Consider the following 20,112-nt stretch of genomic DNA (forward strand, 5'->3'; position numbering starts at 1 on the left):
ATGTGCAGTGCTTATGAAACCTGCATATCGCGATGCATATATTGATGATATGGATGTTGACTCCCATAGGGAACCTGAAATATTTGTCCCTAATGAGTAAATCTCTCGTTCTCGCATGCTGTGTTCGTGTTCATTCACATCAGTCTAATCGATTCTAGAGACTAGTGGCTAGATTTGGAGTCTTTTTTAGTAATTTAGTGACAGACAAAGAGGAGACAGAATTTCAAAGATAGTGACTAGTGACTTCCAGAGATATTTGGAGACAATTCTGTTGAATTTTAATTTATTACTCGGTATGCATCTATGCATTTGCTAAGTATCAAGAATCAAGAATCTTTATTTGCCATTGACGATATACAATGAAATAGGCTTCGTCAACTGATGATAATTTAGTACTTAATATTACTAAGGCTAATGAACATACACCTTTTATTGAAACTTAATACTAACATTATGCGTTTCTAAGAATTCAGAGATATTATAAAATGGATTTTCTATTAACCTATCATACAGTTTTCTTTTAAAATTTCTTAAAGGAGTGGACTTTACAGAATGAGGTAATTTATTAAATAATCTTAAACAACTGATTTTATGTGAGTGAGCAGTTTTTGACAGCCTGTGAATTGGGATCAATGTCTGCTTTGCCTTGAGTATCATGAAGGTGAATGTTTTCCTTAGTACTGAATTCATTTATGTTATTTTTAACATAATTATGTCAAAGATATATAAATATACTAATTTATAATTGTCAGTATTTTAAGCTTAATGAAGAGTGGTCAACAATGGTTAATTGCACCAGCCCTACACATTGCTCAGACAACCTTTTTGTGTATTAGAAGAATATTTATATGCATAAGAAGAGTGCCTTCATAACAACAGTTCATAAGTAATGTGTGACTGGAAGAGACCAAAATTTGCCATCCTTAGGTAGTCACTGCTAACTATATCCCTCAATTTCCATATCAAGTAGGCCACTCGTGATATTTTTTAACAAACATGATCAATTTGTGTTTCCCATTTCAATTTGGCATCAATATGAAAACCCAAAAGTTTGACTGACTGACTTTCAATATCTTTGGATAATCCTAGTGTGAAAAATTGAGTTTTATCCTGATTGCACAACAGCCTATTGGATGAAAACCAATGCATTGCAGTTGCAAGAGCTTACTGCGACATCTGTTGCAAATTGCAAGTAATCAACTTCATTTTCCGTATCAAAATTTAATCACTAAATTTTACAATATTTAAAATTCTTCCACCGCTTTGATACTTTTTTTGCCTTTTGGCAAATTTATTTGTCAACAGCTACAAAAACAGCTGAGGATGTTCCTAAATAAGGAACGAAACATGTACTATTGACAAATAAATTTGCCAAAAGGCAAAAAATGTATCAAAGCAGTGGAAGAATTTTAAATATTGTAAAATTTAGTGATCTGATGCAAACCCGAGATGCTCTGGTGTTTTGTAATTAACGTTGTATCATCGCATAGGATATAAGAGCATGAGCTGTGACATTCTGCTGTAAATCATTGAATGCCAGGATGAATAAAAATGGACCGAGGACAGAGCCCTGTGGCACTCCAGTTGTAATTTTCTTCAAAGTGGAATACCTATTTTTAATTGAGACAAACTGATATCTGTTATTTAAGTATGACTTAATTATGTTTAGTGAGGGATACTTGACACCATACATCTTAAACTTTGCAAGTAAAATTTCATTATTAACTCTCTCGCTGCACTATTTTTAAACAGAACACTTACAGAAAAATGTAATTTTTTCATATTTTCCAAATGAACTGAAACTTTATTTTTTTTTTTAAGTTAGTGACATTCAACACCATTGCACCATTTTTAACTCAACTTTGGCAAACTAGCAGTGACATTTGACCTTGAAACACACATTATTACTGTGATACATCTCGGAACATGGAGCTGGGCACATTGCAGGCTGTCCTGGGCAATTCTTATAAACAAATACTGTCTGTTTTCTCTTGCACAGTCCGTTTCCTTTCTTTCAACATTTTGCTGGTAATATGGAACAAACAACACAATTAGGTTTGTGACTCTTGTCCTACTGCTCCCCAAGAAAATGCCTCTCTGTCAGGCGCGCTTGAGGTATGTAATCAGAAGGTCTTCCTCGCTTCGCCGGCAGACTGCGCTGGTACTCCCGGAGAAGTCCCATTATGACAGAATTTCTGAAGTCAGGAGCACTAATTTGCCCTTTTTTGAAGCTTATTAAACATTAAGCTTTTTAAACATTAAAAAGACAAAATTTGTGAATTTTTCAGTAACAGATACACAGAACAATTTTAATGAATTAACTGTACACATCATCAACTGTAAATTTAATTGTAACTGCTACAAAATTTTAAAGTAAGTAATGTTAAGTATTTGGGATTATTAATTGATTCGAGCATGAAATGGAAAAGTCACATTACCGATTTAAGAAAGAAAATCAGACGAACTGTTTATATATTTCACAATTTAAAATACATATCCAGTATGAAATTGTTAAGAGAGGTTTATTACGCTTTAGTTCAGTCTATTCCTAGCTACGGAATATTGGCATGGGGAGGAGCCTACAAAAATGTAATCAATAAAATACAGGTTGTTCAAAACCTTATATTATGAATAATCTACCAGAAAGGAAGATTATACCCAAGAAGTCAATTTTATGCTGAAGCAAATATAATTAATGTAAAATAGCTCTATGCCCTTGAAATATACAAATATATTAACAAAACAAAAATATAATTGAGAACATTAAACATGAATATTCAACACGCAGGAAGATGTACCACCGTTGTATGTGATACAAACCCAAACTTAGATCTTAGCATAACAAAGCGCAATTTCTTGTACTTCATTCCAAAATTCTTTAATGTGTGCAAGAGGTGGTTACGAGTTCAATTTATTTTAAGTATGAATATGTTAATAATAATACTACTTCTGTAATATATGTGGTTTAGTTATAAGATTAATTTTTCTCAAGTAATAATGTTATTAGAAGAGTTATGTATATAAGAAACAGAGTCCTGTAAATATGTAAACAACATAATGGGTCAATAAATACTATTACTACTACTACTAAATATTCTACCATTCAATGTCATCACTAATATCCCGCTAGTCCGATACAAAATGAAGATCTTCCTCGTTGGCACTTTCTTCCGAACAATCACTATGCACATCATCACTTGTTTCATTGTCCAAATTTGCTGAACAGTCTGAATCAGAATCGGCCACTAAAAGATTGAAGATTTCTTCACTGTCATTACTAATGTTAATACCAATATAAATGGTCCGTTATTGGACATTATAAATTTTCCAGCTACAGTAACTCATTCCTGTTGCCAGCGTTTTGCCCTCGTGTGCTAGGTTGGGCTCATCAGTTGGTACCTAGCACACCTACCAAGACGCTGGCTAGTGCATACCGTGGAGGACCTAGGAAAGGTTGTCATTCTCCTCCCCGGAGGGGAGGGGCAGGCTGCCTAGAAGGTAACGCCTTCTCTCTGGCCAGGAGATTTGGCGGGGTTTGGAGGGTTTGAGGAAGTTGGGAGAGGGAAAAACAGTGATGTATTTATTGGGGTTGTTGTGGGGTTGGCCTCTTGGCTAAGGGGTGTGTATCTGCTCTTGTGCTTTTTATTAGGCTTTTATACAGACACATAGTTGGTTACATGTTCCAAGTCCAATTATTACAATTTATGTGGTTATATTTAGATTGGTGTGCTGGGGAGAAAGAAGTGCAGGATTTGCTGGTAGAAGGAATATATGTTTACCAGGAAGGTGAGTAATAGGTGGAGAAGGTAGGAATGGTTATGTGGATTAGGTAGGTGGTGCTGGGGAGGGAGCCTGGGAAGGTTGCGAGATGTGGTAGGGTGAGTGGGAGGTTGTGGGGGGAGCGTGATGGTTCCACTCGATGATGTCGGCCATAGAGCTGGATTCCCTGGTCGATGAGGCTCTGAACATCATCGGGTGGCTGGAGTTGGAGTCTCACCATGTAGGTGGGCCCGGCTTCGTTGTGGATTCGGGATGCTCTCTTTGGGTGTAGTCCTGTTTGACACAGCTCATGGGTGATGATTTCTATGGGTATCCAAGGATTCAGGCCTCGTATCACGCAGCTGGTGTTGTTGTTGGACTCGGGCGCTGGTGGTGGCGCAGTTGTCCTAGTAGACTCAGGCGGTGGTGGTGTCGGCATTGGTCTTGCTGACTCTAAATCCATGCTGGTGGCTTCCGTCTCGGCTGGTGACCGGAATGTTGCATTTTGTGAACTGGGGGGGAGCGGTGGTAAGGGGTGACATCATGATAGGGGAGGGATGGAACGTGACTGTTGTGGTTATGGGAGTGTGGGCGGGGGGTAGTGGAAATGGTAGCAGTAATGGTTGTACTGGGGGTGGTGTATACATGGGATGTAGGCTGTGTTGGTGGGGTATATGGAGGTGGCTTGGTTCCGGGATTCGGGGACTGTGGGGGGTGGTTACCGGGTTCGGTGAGTAATCTGCTTTCATGTGCCAAGGACAAGGTTCTGCAAAGTGTGGCACTCCGTTGATGTAAATTCCCCAGTTGATGGCATTCTGGACGGCTTCTTTTGTTGCATGTTCGATCAGGACCCGGTCGGTAGGTATTAGATTTTCTAATATCCTGGACACTTTATCCTTGAGGTAGCGATGGAGCACACTATCAGTGAAGGCGAGATCTACGCCGGGGATGATACAGTTGGGCATGGTGGGGGAGGCCGACTTCCAGTTTGGTGTCAGGCCTAGTTATGCTTATTGACAAGGCTGGGTACGAGATTAGAGTTGAGTTGTTCCCCAGCCGTAATAAAATAGGCGTAGATCAGTAGCGGCCACTGCGTAGGCTACTTGGCGCCACCGGCAGTGCCAATGCACTATGAGAGACTTTGTCTCTTTACCAAAAATTGATGCCTGCCTGGCCATCAGACGATATAGATGTTGATTCCCATAGGGAATCTGAAATATTTGTCCCGAATGAGTAAATTTATAATACCAATATAAATGGTCTGTTATTGGACATTACAAATTTTCCAGCTAACTCATTCCTGGTTGTCAGCGTTTCGCCCTCGTGTGCTAGGTTGGGCTCATCAGTTGGTACCTAGCACACCTACCAAGACGCTATGGTTCCTCCTTGACAAGAGTTATTATAAAATACAGCAAAAGCATTCTTTCTCTATACTGAGTCAATTCATCAGTATACCAGTTCAACTTCTTGCTTTTAAGTTTACCATTACGACTAATTTTTACCAGTGATGATCATAAATGCCACAATTCAACCAATTTATTTAAAAACTTTCCAAATACAGTTTCAATGTCATTTTCTCTGATTTGAAATTCAAATACAAAGCCCCACTTAATTTGTTTCAGATTTTCAATAAATATGTTAATATAATCATCACCCTGAATTTTTACCCACATCAGATCAGTTTCATGATTGTAAATTGTGTCAGGCTGGTTAAGATATAATGTATAAGCAAGGTGTCATGATCTGCGAAACCCCCACCAACAAGTCTAAGCTTATACAAACCTCTTGAAAAATTTACAATAATATTATCTAAGCATGTAGGTAGCTTGTTTATAAATTCAGAAAATTTCTAGAAATCTGCCCTTCTATGTTAAAATTCCCACAAACAGAAACTTTGGCCTTAAACTTCAAAATTTTCTCCATTGCTAATTCAAAATTGTTAAGGAATACATAAGCATCGGCATTTGGAGATCCATACAACTATCAAATTCTGATCAACCAGCTTCACACAACTAAATTCTCCCTCTAATTCCACACAATATTGACTTAAATCAATCTTTACAAATTTAAAACACTTTCTAACAAAAATCCCAGCTCCCCCATTTTTCTTCACACGTGTGGAGCATGTGTTCATACTATTTTCGGTAGGCTTATCAGAGACCAATCATCTCACTCACATACTTCATGTGAGGGAATAGAGATGTGTAATTTCTTGCCTTGTAGCCTTGTATAGCAACAGTTGGGTTTTGAGACAATGACTGTTATAATATATACCATAGTATTTCTGTATTGTGGAAGACATGTTGAATAAGCAGTTTGAGCAATTGTATCTCCTGATTTTTCCTGATTTTCATATCAAAATCTCCTTATTTTTGGTTTTGTGAAGTTGGCAGGTATGTTGTCTTAATCCACTTTTTTGCTCAAATCAGTCTGTTCTCACTCTTACTTTCACACAACTGACACTCCCATGGAACATCTCCTTCACTTTTTCTGTTGTCTGCTTCTCAGCACCTTTTATCTGTAGGGCTTGCATGCCTTGTTTCTGCACACATGATCATATGCTTTCTCGAAGTCCAAGAGTTGAGTTAATGGGCAAAAAACCTTATTCTTTTGTGTATAAGGAAAAGTATTCCCTGTTTCTTAATGGCATCAAAATTACTTCTTAACCTTGGCTGTTGTGCTGCTGCATGGTCCCTGCAGTCCGGCCATTTCCTTGATTTCCTGATACCGGGTGAGTTGGCCGTGTGGTTAGGGGCGCGGGGCTGTGGACTTGCATCTGGGAGATAGTGGGTTCGAACCCCACTGTCGGCAGTCTTGAAGATGGTTTTTCATGGTTTCCCATTTTCACACCAGGCAAATGTCCTTTACTATCCTATCGTCGCCATAAGACCTATCTGTGTCGGTGCAACGTAAAACAAATTATATAACAAAATATTTTTAAAAAATTTCCTGACAGGTTCTACATCCATGAAGAAAACCTGATAAAACTTCTGAACCGTTATACCATGTTGTTTGAGAATAATTCTTCAGAGCTAAGCAGTTTCGCCTGCTTCTTGTGACATGCAAAATGAACAGAGTTAACGGCTGTTCAGGCAATGCCTTGTGAGTCGGTGGCGTGAGAGTCAGTTGATGTTTACCACCCTGGTTTCTGTCAGTCATGGTCCATACTTGTCTTCTTGCATATCGCTCATAGAATCATCGTGTGATAGTATCTAAAGCTGTCTACTACTGCTTGTCTTTGTGTTTGTTTCCTCTTGTAATGATCAAAGTCTTGTTTTTTTGTCACACCAAGCTTCATTCCAACAGTTTCTAGTGCCAAATGTTAACTTGCATTTGCATTTCTTCTTCGTATTCTCCTCTAAATTAGAATGTCATTAGTAGACATTGGATCTTTAGGTCCCAAAAAGGACATTTTTAGGCGCCTATCATCATCATGAATTCCTTCCAGCGAGCCGGGTACAATGTTTAAGAACGATGTGCCCCCTGGTATGCTTCTTTTCTCTCTAGGGTCTCCCATGTCTCTCCTCTCTTCTGTAGGTCTTCTTTTAATTGATCTAACCACCTTTTTCTAAGGCGTCCAATTGGTCTTCGTCCTGGAACGATCTTTTCAAAATACTTCCTGGATGTTCGAGTCACCTGCATCCACTTAATGTGTCCTAGCCACTTCAGCCTTGCAACACTCAGCCTTTCTTCCATGGTCAGGCTGACCCGCAGGTCTCTTCGTATCTGATCATTCCTAATTCTGGCCTTCCTTGTTTTCTGTACAGCTGATGTAAGGAACTTGCAGTTCAGTTACTTCTCTTTTATGTATGATGCAACTCTCCAGACTGTACGTCATGATGGGCAGGAGATGTCTTAAATAGTGTCTGTTTAGCCCTCTGAGGAACTCCCTTGTCCCATGCTATGTTCCGTACTTGATGGAAAAAGTTGAATCCTTTTTGCACCCTGTTCAGCTCTTTGTTCTTGACACTTCCGTCATATATAGGTGGAAAATATATATAAAATAGGTTCTTATCGGTCTAAAATAGGTGCAATGAAATTAACAAAATACATCTGAAGGAGTACCGTGCAAGTAGAAATAGTAATAATATTGTAATTTAAAATAGAGCATGCAAGACATTATGATGTAGCATAGTTTAAATCTCATTGAGATCAAATTACTAGAAGTGGCAGATAGCTTACAGCACAAGAACAGATTAATTTATGCATCACTTTCATTCTCACTGCGTTTCCGCCATAATTTTGTGCGCTGTAAATCATTAACAACCTTTCCAAATGATGTGGTGTAAGTTTATGCTTGCACAGGATTAGTTTGAATGTTTTCATCTGGCACTCTGTTTTTGTAAACACAGATAATGATTGAGTGAGGCTAAATTTAGACGACTAATTGTTTTATACTGTTTGTTAGGAATGTGAAATTAGCACGAATATATGCCAGTTTCTTCTTTTGTAGTACACTGCGAGTCGTCTTCCTAGAAACTGTACCATGAATGTCCTCGCTATAATATTGTAACCATCTTGTTGAAATAGATGCTGGAGGCAGATTTGGGCACTTTTCTTTCAAAGCAGCAGCTCTAATACTTGATTTTGAAGAAACGAAGTCATTCACTTTTAGGAACTGATTTCTTCTGCTATTGAGTGTAGTGCACGACTGAGACAAATTCCTGGTTCCAAGCTTCTCTCACAACCCCCACACCTGCCCTCTCGCCTGCTTGGCTTGCATCTTTATCTTACAAGCCTGCCTTCTGTGAAAACTTAATTGTAAACTAATATTACTAATATTACTGTTTATTTTATGAAATGTGTAAGATTTAAGGCAAAAAAAGGTTTGTATAGGCTCAAAAAGACAAAAATAGGTCATAACGTTGAAATAGGCATGTATAGGGTCTATAAAATATCATTTACTGAGACAGTAAGTACATAATACAGATAGTTATCACAGATAGGCTTGATAAAGTCTTACAGAAAACAATACGTAAAAACGTAAAGAACCTTTTCTAGTCATCGGCAAACAACATAGTTTTAGCTGCGCTGTGATTATTCCTTTTCTCAATTTTCAACCTTTCTTGATAGCACAAGTTTGTTCTTGTTGTTATCCAAATAATGTAAATGAACAGACAAGTGCAAATGAGTTCACATTTAGAAAGATGGAAATGAACATAAAATAGGATAAATACGGTGACATTCCAGTATGGGAAGAGGGAAAATACACGGATGAGGACATTCTCGACTTCTTCATACTCTACCATAGATTGGCCTATATCTTCTGACCCCCGATAAGCTCATACAATGGCCACTCGCTGAGTGCTTGAAGCCTGGCCTCGTAATGAAGCTGGAAGCAGAAACAAGTTCAGTGCGAGCCGAGAACAACTGGGGTTAATGAAAGAACCCATCTGTATGAAGACATGGAAATTGTTTTTTTATCTTTCTGCTGCTCTGAGCTGTCATGTTTATCTGCTCCTTTTCATGTTCCTATCTTGCTGTACAGAATCTCTCTCATAAACTCAGACCGAACGCACGGTGTTTGTACTCTGCGCTATGGCAGCTGCCGCAGCCGCCCTGCTTTAAGCTTGTATACAATCTTACCTTATAAAAGATGCTGGAAGTGTCCTCCTTCCAGGGTTATACAGGCGTTGTATCTGGTAACCACATTCTGGCTGACGCGAGTGAGTTTTGCCACTATAATGTTTCTGATTTCATTCGTAATATTTTTTTTCAGTTGCTCCAATGTGTGAGGATTTGTTCACACCACAAGTAAAAATCCACACTGTTAGATCTGGAGAAATAGACCAGCACTGATCACTCTGTCCACAAACACTTCCGTGATTGTAAGAAGGGAATCTTCTCCTGTATGAGCAGGGGCTGAATCTTATTGAAAGCACTCACGCTATTTTTCTTCTTCCGTTAACTGATGGAAGAACAGCATCAAAATGTCATCTTGCATTATTCGTCTTGCATTAACGGCACACCAAACACCAATCTTCCTATCATAATGAGGGGTAGCAAGGATGTAAAGGAGAGGGCATATAAGTCTCTGGTAGGACCCCAACTAGAGTACGGTTCCAGTGTATGGGACCCTCACCAGGATTATTATCAGCACACTTTTTCTGGATAGATTTGTGTACGGTGGTGAGGAGTAAGGATCGAGCTCTCCCGGTTCCGGTAGTGCTGCCAATTGAATGGAAATGAAATCTGAATTGAATCGATAATATGATCGATCGATATGAAGTTTCTAAATTGTTATTATCTTAAGCCAACACCTGTGTCACACACACATTATATAACATTTCTCGGTGCGAATCTTGTTCCTAGCATGAATTCTATAGGTTGACTTTGCTGTGTAAACAACAACAGTACTAGTACGTAAAGTGTACGCTAGATGTCGCACAGCGATGCATAAGCGATTCATAGTTTGTGTTTCAAAGGTTGCCAGTACGAATCTCGAAGATTGCCGAGGTCTACCGATTCAGCACTAGGGTGTAAATCTATCTCGCCGATAATACTTGATTCAAGAACTGGAAAAACATCCAAAGAATAGCAGCTCAATTTGTTTTGGGTGATTTCTGATAAAAGAGTAGCGTTACAAAAATGTTGCAAAGTTTGGGCTGGGAAGACTTGGGAGAAAGGAAGCGAGCTGCTCAACTAAGTGGTATGTTCCGAGCTGTCAGTGGAGAGATGGCGTGGAATGATATTAGTAGACGAATAAGTTCGAGTGGTGTCTTTAAAAGTAGGAAACGTGACAATATGAAGATAAAGTTGGAATTCAGGAGGACAAATTGGGGCAAATATTTGTTTATGGAAGGGGAGTTACAGATTGGAGTAACTTGCCAAGGGAGATGTTCAATAAATTTCCAATTTCTTTGCAATCATTTAAGAGAAGCCTAGGAAAACAACAGATAGGGAATCTGCACTTGGGCGACTGCCCTAAATGCAGAACAGGATTGATTGATTGATTGATTGATTGATTGATTGATTGATTGATTGATTGATTGATTGATTGATTGATTGATTGATTGATTGATTGATTGATTGATTGATTGATTTCATAAACACCATTAGGATTTTCTGCACACCAATAGCGAGAGTTATGACTGTTCACACGACCATTAAGATGAAACCAGAACTTTTACATATGAAAATATGATGTAATGATGACCGTCTCACAGTGTTAACAGCTGAGATTCAGACTGGCGACTCATGAAGATTGCTTGCAAGGTTAAGAACTATGCAGCTGCCGTAGCGCAGAGTACAAACACCATGTATTTGAGAGACCCTTTTGCTGTCTGTATGCTCTCATTCTCAGTTTCAGCTCCCTCCAACATTTTCCATTCAAAATGTATCAGTATGTTGTCAGCGCATTTTCTATGTCTAGAAACTTATTTTATAAACTATAAATCATTTAAAAGGGATGTCCACCTTCGTAGTGTAACGGTTAGTGTTATTAGCTGCCGTCCTCGGGGGCCTGGGTTCGATTCCCGGTACTGCCAGGAATTTAAGATTGGCAGGAGGGCTGGTATGTGGTTGGAATGGTACATGCAGCTCACCTTCAGTGGGAGTGTGCCTGAAAAGAGCTGCACCACCTCGGGACGAGGACACGAGTTCACTTCACATTTAAAAGGGATGTTTGTAGCTGTCGATAGTGGGTTCAAATGCCACTGTCGGCAGCCCAGAAGATTGTTATCTATGTTTTCCCATTTTCACACCAGCAAACGCTGGTGCTAAACCTTAATTAAGGCCACAGTCACTTCCCCCATCATCGGCATAAGATCTATCTGTGTCGGTGTGAAGTTTGCAGCTCAGTGAGTCCAATTGAAGGTATCCTTCCGCCATATGTTCTGATCTAGGCTGTCTCTCTGTTGCAGTAGTATGGGGACATAGTGGCTCTCGTCGTCTTACCCAAGAAGAAAGGAAGAGCTCTGGTCGAGTTCCAGTCAAGAGAAGCTGCCGTGAGTATGTCATAACACGCTCTTGACGTGGATAATTTCAACGGATTTCACTCTGCCTTCCACATTCAGGCAGGCTGTTTAAAGCTTCAATTCCCTAGCTGCATAAAAACACCATTATCTTCACAATCATGATTTGGAAGCTAAGTAGACTTCCCCCAAAGCATGACTTTTCTCAAGCTACAAGTAATTTGTAATGCAGGTTTATGTTTAAAAATTCCTAACTCTAGGACCATTGGAGATAATGGTCTGAAATAAAAACATATCTACTGTACTAGATTCATAAGCTTCATGAAACCTTGTTCTGAGGTGATCATTTACGGGCAAACTTTTATGTATGTCTTCACCACCTTCATTTCTCCATTGCCCTTTTCCAGGGAGCTCGTGGGTCATTGATCTCCCAGGACACATGAGAGATGCTGATCTAGTTTGATGCTTCATATTATTACAATGGGCTCACCACACCTAATGGCAGATTTCAGTGAGACTGCCCCTAACCTGGAGAAGAGACTGCTTGCCCCGGGTTTTCTCCACTGGGGGACCAGCACCCAGCTAAAGGAGTGCCTCCGCCCGACACTCGCGTTCGGTTGCTGGCTGTATGATCTGCTCCATCCTGTAGCAGGTAACCCTGGCCAGACAATATCGCATGCAATCTATTGTTGGCAAAACGTAAAAATTTACAGATAAGTCAAAATCTCTCATCTGAAATATTTGGAAGAGATGGGATTCAGTATATATTTGTAGTTAAAATCATTGTTACGTTTCCTCCGCTGCGAACCATGTGACCTTGCCACGGTGGGGAGCCTTGCACGTCCCAATGAAGCATTTAGCAGAGCCGCAAGTGCAACCATACCGGATGGCTATCTGTCAAGAGACCAAACTAACAAATGATTCATTGAAAGGGGGGTAGCAGCCTTTCAGAAGCTTCAAGAGTTGCAGTCTATATGATTGATTGATACGGGCTTGTAATAATACTCAACATGGCTTAGAAGCTTCAAGAGCGGCAGTCTATATGATTGATTGATGAAAATGAAAACCTTCAACATGTTTTCCAATCATTGACTGGGTTAGGGATGAAATGAATGAAATATATACGGGCTATTAGTACGATGGGGTCGCCACTCCCAAAGTGATTTAGTAATGACTGATAGATGTGGTGAAATGAGAATGGAGAGTGTTGCTGGAATGACAGATGACGGGGAAAACCGGAGTACCTGGAGAAAAACCTGTCCTGCCTCCGCTTTGTCCAGCACAAATCTCACTTGGAGTGACCGGGATTTGAACCACGGTATCCAGTGGTGAGAGGCCGACGCGCTGCCATCTGAACCACGGAGGCTTGATTGACTGATATGGCTGTGTAATAATACTCAACATGGCTTAGCTGTGTTGATACTGCTACACGGCTAAAAGCACCAAGAAACTACAGCCGTAACTAACTCCCTCTCTGTATGAATGATGTACTGATGATGCCTTCCTCCTGGAAAAAATATTCTAGAGGTAAAACAGTCACCCATTCGGATCTCCAGGTGGGGACTACAAGAGAGGGGACCATAATCAGGAAAATGGATGCTCACACTCTGCAAGTTGGAGTGTAGAATGTTAGATGAATATGACAAGCAGATTAGAGCAGATGTAGCATGCAGTAGTTTGGAAAGGTTAGCACAGGATAGGGTGGCATGGATAGCTGCATCAAACTTGTCTATAGATTGATGACTCAAACAACATATTTCTCCACTGATTAACATTTAAAAAGAACGTCTTAACTGTTAAAACAGTTTCAGTTAACAATTAACATTTATAAATATGTTAAACAGCTGCCTCTGTGGGTCAGTGGTACAGTGTCGGCATCCGGATCCCAAGATAGCGGGTTCAAATCCGGCAGAGGTAGTCGGATTTTTGAAGGGCGGATAAAAGTCCATTCGACACTCCATGTCGTACGATGTCGGCATGTAAAAGATCTCTGGTAACACATTTGGTGTTTACCCGACAAAATTCATTAAATCTCAGCCACAGACGTCCAAGAGGGTTTTGGTGTACTCGGTCTGCCATCTAGTAGGCTTACAGTAAAACGAAATGATGAAATTGACGAGCAGACAGCCAGATGGCGTCAAATTGAAATGTCTACATATGGTAGCTGATGCCATACGATTATTATTATTATTATTATTATTATTATTATTATTATTATTATTATTATTATTATTATTATTATTATTATTATTAACATGTTAAACTTTGCTACTTTCATTCATATACAGCTAGTTCATCATATCAGATTGTGTTAATACATTCAGATGGTGTCTTACATTTTCAAAAATGGACAATGGACTCAGATGAAGATTTGGCCCCTGTTATTGCCACAGTTGTTTATTACAGGATTTTGACAAGCGTGGTGATGATGATGATGATGGTGATGATGATGATAATGATAAAGCTTGTTGTTTAACCCTTTACTGCATACTATTGCCGTTAACTTTTCACCTGTATAAATGGATGAATATTGTAGACAGAGGTTGTTTTACGGCACACCTTCAACTGTACAGTCAATTAAATACATATACCGGTGATGCATTTTTTTTTTTTTTTTTTTTTACATATCAGAAAACAGCCCTGCAACCACTCCATCAACATCCACTGTTTAATTTACGTGGGCCCTCCCCATCACATTACCACAGGTTTCAGGAGTACCTCTGGCTCAACCTCAAAGACATTACCGACCTACCTGCGCCTTGCAATCCGTACCCATGGCCAGTAGGCAGTAATGTTCGGTCTGTGAATGTTAGAAATGTGCGTAAAATCGTGAAAAATCGTATATATAGCCCATTATGGCAATCCACATTACATACGAGTGTTAAGCTATTAGCCCCAGTTAAAAATTGCTGGTAGATCTAAAACACTGAACGTAAGTTGAACATCAAAGCTTGAAATTATTTTCACCAAACGAAAACAAAAAATAATTCATGCAGTAAATGGTTAAAGGGGCATAACATGTAGGTCTTCAGCCCTTCTTGAGAAAGAAGGAAAGGTGAATGTGGGTACCACAATAGAAGGCACAATGTGGATGAAATTCTGAATGAGCTTAAAGTAGAAGACAGGTTTGGATTTAAAACTTCCTGAGAATGTCTAAGCAAGATTTCAATGTAGTTTACCTGTACAAACTTTGCCGAAGCCCTGCCAATAGCGCACGAACAATGAAATGATTTAACGTATTTTGCACTCCCACCAGAAAACACACGAACGTATTCAGTATGTTAACTCCAACATATTGAGTTAACATGTTAAGTCAACTATGAACCAACTGTTCATATCCATGTCAATTTCAACATGTTGTTAAATGTTAGTCGGTGGAGACCCGGCTTTAGAAACAATTCCCATCAGAACATACAATGCCAACAATATTCTGATTTCATGTGCAGTAGTAGCTGTGCACTTTCTCAACCTTAACACTCTAAGCTGTCCTTTTGTGGCAGCCTCTTTAACCAAAACATATACATATTACTTTGTGTTACAATTAGTTCAGTCACATACTCTTGAAAAGCAAGTGGACTGTCAATATTTACAACTGGCTAAGTTTGTTTACCTCGATTATAAAAGTTTGCTGCTTGCATCAACTTCTTGCCAATCTTCATGGGCAGAAGGCTGTGGCACATGTTTAAAACTTCCTTCAGTGTCTTCACACTCACTCAATTCAGTTTCAAAACAATCATTTTCTTCATCATCACCGCGACAGTCACTTTACAATATGAGTGCCACTATGATGTCTGCAGCTGATCAAAATAAGTTACTGTCAAATGAAAAACGGAGATCAAAGACTGCAAGAAACATACAGCAAGTGAAATTGCGAACAATTGAACAGAAAGTGACAAAGAGAACTCGCGTGCCATCTACTGTCATACTCGAATGAGAAATCAGATCTCGTCGTGCATTAGTTGTCCCACACTCTTGGCAGGTAAAACATCCCCACTACTAACCACTTCTTGCCTGACAAATAGAATACGTATTGAGATCACTCACCGAGTGATAATTTCTGCAATTTTTGTATTATTTAAAAATCCTGTGCCTTTCCTAGTTTTGTTCATAAACTTCATTATAATACATCATCGTATTTCTTCCTGTACCGACTTGTCTAAAGCTATTAAAAACTATTTAAAATAATATGTGCTTGGTTCACCTTGTCAATGCACTTTCGTAATTGAAAATAATTTATTCAGACATGTTTCAGGAATACTACAGTATAACCCCGATTTTGCGCGACCTCAATTTAGCATAAACCCGCATTTAACAGAAGAATTTTCAAGTCCCGAAAATTATTCCACAAGAGTAATGTAATTTTATACTCAATTAGGGCCAATACCTGCATTTAGCGTTATGAAATTTCAAAATTGTCAAGTATTTATTTATATTAGTTATAGTTATGGGACATTAAGAACCTATGAAAAAGATGTCACAAGCTTGCTAAGTATAATTCAAGGCAGAAGAGGCATTTTAGAGCGTGGTAGCGCTAACGTGAGATGTCAGGCTCATAAACACATTTGACCGCAGGCCCTGTAATACAGTTTTAATGAAAGTATCGTTATGCGCTTCGGAAATTCTTATATTGATCTGTGCAATATCCTTCAGATACAGTGACAACTCTTTCACTAATTGATCTGTTATTACAAACAAATTTGGGCGCGTTAATTTTTCTGTTATCAATATACATACAGTACACTCAACTTCAGCGTTTATATTGAATTCCATCGATCATCTTCCGTATGGATTCCTTGCTACATGCACGAGGGAGCTCTTGCCGACATTCAAACGTGCTGTCATCTTCGATTAATAGTACCCCACAACTCCGACTGGTCATAACCGAACGTTCAGCACCCCCTGTGGGTGGGGACGCAGACGAAGAATACATCCACAGTATCCCCTGCCTGTCGTAAGAGGTGACTAAAAGGGGTGACCAAGGGATGATGACATTAGAACCATGAGACTACTTGTGATCTTTGTAATCAACGTGCCATGTGCCGTACAGGTGTTCATGACCACACACTACATCAACATCTCTTCTGGAGAGATTGTTCAGTGCGTGCCTAGTCTGAGCCTTCTGTTTGACCTAGATGATGTACAGAGTGCGCTTCCTGTTTGACAGAGCCTTAAGAGACGTAGAGGGAGATTAAGGCAATCAGTTTTAAAAGGCTGCAGAGCTGGTTACAAATGGAGGATTATGGAAGCAGTTATATAATCTACAGAGACTTGCACTCTGAATGCTAAAAGGTACAACCGTGTATAATGAATATGTTTGTACTAGATGTCTGCGCTGAAAAATGGTCAAAGCTAGTTATGGTGCAATACAGGTGTCTTGCTTAGATAGCAGGAGCAGTTCAGCACAAACCCGTACAAAGTTGTTACTACAGTAGATATCTCCTTGTTTTATTGCTGTCACTGTGTGAATAATGTGTGATGGTGCAATTTATGTTAATGTAGGCAAAGTGGATGATAACTCACTGAGAAAGAAAGAGAATAGAAGCTTTTGAAATGTGGTGTTACAGAAGAATGCTGAAGGTAAGATGGATAGATCGAATCACGAATGAAGAGATACTGAATCAAATTGGTGAGAGGAGATCGTTGTGGCTAAATTTGACCAGAAGAAGAGGTAGAATGATAGGTGGTCTACAATAAAACTACAATAATTTTGTATCACAAGTAGATCTTCAATACAGACAAGAAATTAAATTTATAACCTGCAAGATTCATTGTGCCGATCACACAACACCTCGTTTTCTGCAGGCCTTTGGGCTTGGTAGGCCATGCTCCATTGGGGCTGTTGCACCAAGGGGTTTGGTTGGATCTGTAGTATCCAACGTCACCTTGAACTTCGACCAGTTAGCTCTCTGGGGTCTCAATGATACAGATACTTTGCACTTGATTAGTCTGTGTTGCATGTTCGGTATTACACACATAGCTGACTCATGTTCCATCTCCTGCTGTTTGAATGCTGCTAGTTTAGGATCATGTATAAGAGTTATTTGATTAACTTCTGCCCACATCTGCAATGTAAAACCATTCTTGTCAGATTAATAACCCCAGGTGGAACTGTGGCGGGTGAAATCACCAATAATTTCTTTGTATGTTGGTTCTGTAAGTTGGAAGGTTTCGTGACTGTAAATGCAGTGCTGGATGGTTTATAGAGATATGTGACTGTGCAGCTATTGAGCTCGAGAGCAAGAATACAATGTTGTCTTCTACTGTGAAGGTAGAATATGGATATCAGCTCACACAAATATGGTGCTTCCATATTGATGGTGGGATCTCTCAACAGCTGAGAACACTTCATTTATTTCTGGTTGATGCATTTCTTTGATTTTAGGGTCTCCTGTACGTATAGAATGTGGCATTTGTGTCACCAGCATAGGTCTTGTTCCTGTTGGGCTGATGACATACCTTCTTTACATCATTTTACAGCTTGAACATTTAGCTATTTTTCTACATAATCACCAGTTTGGTTGGTGCATTTTTGTATGCCCATGTCCTACCAGTTTGCCGCCATGCTGTTCAGGAAGTTGTGAACCTCATCTTTCACCTCGTCGTCGGTGCTGAATCGCTTTCCAGCCAAATGTTCTTTCAACGTAGGGAACAAGTGATAGTCACTGGGCGCCAAGTCGGGACTGTAGGGAGGGTGGGTGGTGATGTTCCACTGAAACTGTTGCAGAAGAGCAACGGTTTGCCGGGTGACGTGCGGGCGAGCATTGTCATGGAGAATGTTCACGCCCTTGCTCAACATTCCTCTTCTCGGGTTCTGAATTGTCCGTCTGAGGAGTTTTTCCAGGGTTTCGCAGTACCTGTCAGCATTAATTGTGGTCCCAGTGGGCATTAAGTCGACCAACAATACCCCTTTTCGATCCCAAAACGCAGTTGTCATGACTGTGTTTGCTTGAATTTTCGCGGCTTTGGCGAAGAGGGATGCCGCCACGGGCGTGATCGGTGCTTGGTCATGTGTAAAGTGGAACGCCCAGGTTTCATCACCCGTGACAATTGAGTCCAAAAAGTTGTCCTGTTCGGTTGCAAAGCGTTGAAGAAATGTGTGGGAAGAATCAACTCGTTGCCGCATGTGGTCTTCAGTCAGCATGCGTGGCACCCATCTTGCGCACACTTTCTGGTATTTCAACTTTTCCGCTAAAATTCTGTGAGCGGTACTTCGGGAAACCTCAGAAACCAAAGTGCAGAGATCATCCAGGGTGATCCACTGATCTTCACGCATGATTTGTTCAACCTTCACGACTGTCTCGACGGAAATTGACAGTTTCCCGCTCCTTTGTTCGTCGTAAACTTCAGTCCAAACAGCTGCAAACTCTCTACACCATTTACAAACATTTTTGACATCCATGCACGACTCACCATACACTTCCGTCAGTTGGCGATGGATTTCAATCGGTTCAGTACCTTTTGCGTTCAAAAACCGAATAACTGCGCGCACTTCACAGTTGCGGTAACATCCAACGGGAGCTCCATTCTCAACGGCTGCCCAGTCAAGACGGAGTGCCTCAGCGTGGCGTGTGCATGTTTATATGCGAGCGCGGGAAACACTCTTCACAATATTGTGACCAACGACCACACAAACAGAGTTCTGCGTTTATAAAAAAAATAGGAGTCCTTATTTTTGGGATTACCCTCGTAATAAATTAAATGGTGAATGGCTTTTAGTGCTGGGAGATCCCAGGACAGGTTCGGCTCGCCATGTGCAGATCTTTTGATTTGACGCCCGTAGGTGACTTGCGCGTCGTGATGAGGCTGAAATGATAATGAAGACGACACATACATCCATCCCCCGTGCCAGGGAAATTAACCAATAATGGTTAAAATTCCCTACCCTGCCGGGAATCGAACCCGGGACCCCTGTGACGAAAGGCCAGTACGCTAACCATTTAGCCATGAAGCCGGACCTTGTAATAGATAATAATAGATAATTTTGGCCCTGAAAATAGCTCAGATGATGTTTCCAGTGTGAAAAGTTCAGTCGGCATACTGATGGTGCTTAGGGGTTGCCCGATTGCTTATGAAATCACTATCTAGTCTTGGTTGTTGGAGAAGTGCCTTTTGTGATATCCATCCAGTTCACCTTGTACTCCAATTTTTAAGCTAGAATTTTCAAGAAAAACTGTGAGATATACAGCAGTAAATATGGTATTTCGAAAGCTCTGATGGCCTAATACAGTCATGGTATCCCCTACTTGCCGTAACAGGCGACTAAAGGGAGTCCCAGGATTCTAAACTTGGGAGCGTGGGTTGGCGGCCTTGGGGCCCTTAGCCGGGTCCTAGTGTTGCTTTCACTTACTTGTGCCAGGCTCCTCACTTTGATCTATTCTGTCCATCCTCTGTTGGCTAACTCTTGTTCTTTTCCCAAACCCAATGGTATTAGAACACTCGA

General features: G+C 40.2%; 1 protein-coding gene across 1 annotated transcript in view; it reads left to right on the plus strand.

Moving 5' to 3' along the window:
• The window catches only part of LOC136884656 (dnaJ homolog subfamily C member 17), a 101,820-nt gene that overhangs the window by 61,197 nt on the left and 20,511 nt on the right, over nt 1–20,112 (plus strand). The window contains exon 5 of the mRNA XM_067156893.2: nt 11,625–11,705. Within this exon, the coding sequence (XP_067012994.2) occupies nt 11,625–11,705 (81 nt within the window). The remainder of the gene's footprint in view (nt 1–11,624; nt 11,706–20,112) is intronic.

Source organism: Anabrus simplex, chromosome 13, assembly GCF_040414725.1.
Source record: "Anabrus simplex isolate iqAnaSimp1 chromosome 13, ASM4041472v1, whole genome shotgun sequence".
NCBI lineage: Eukaryota > Metazoa > Arthropoda > Insecta > Orthoptera > Tettigoniidae > Anabrus > Anabrus simplex.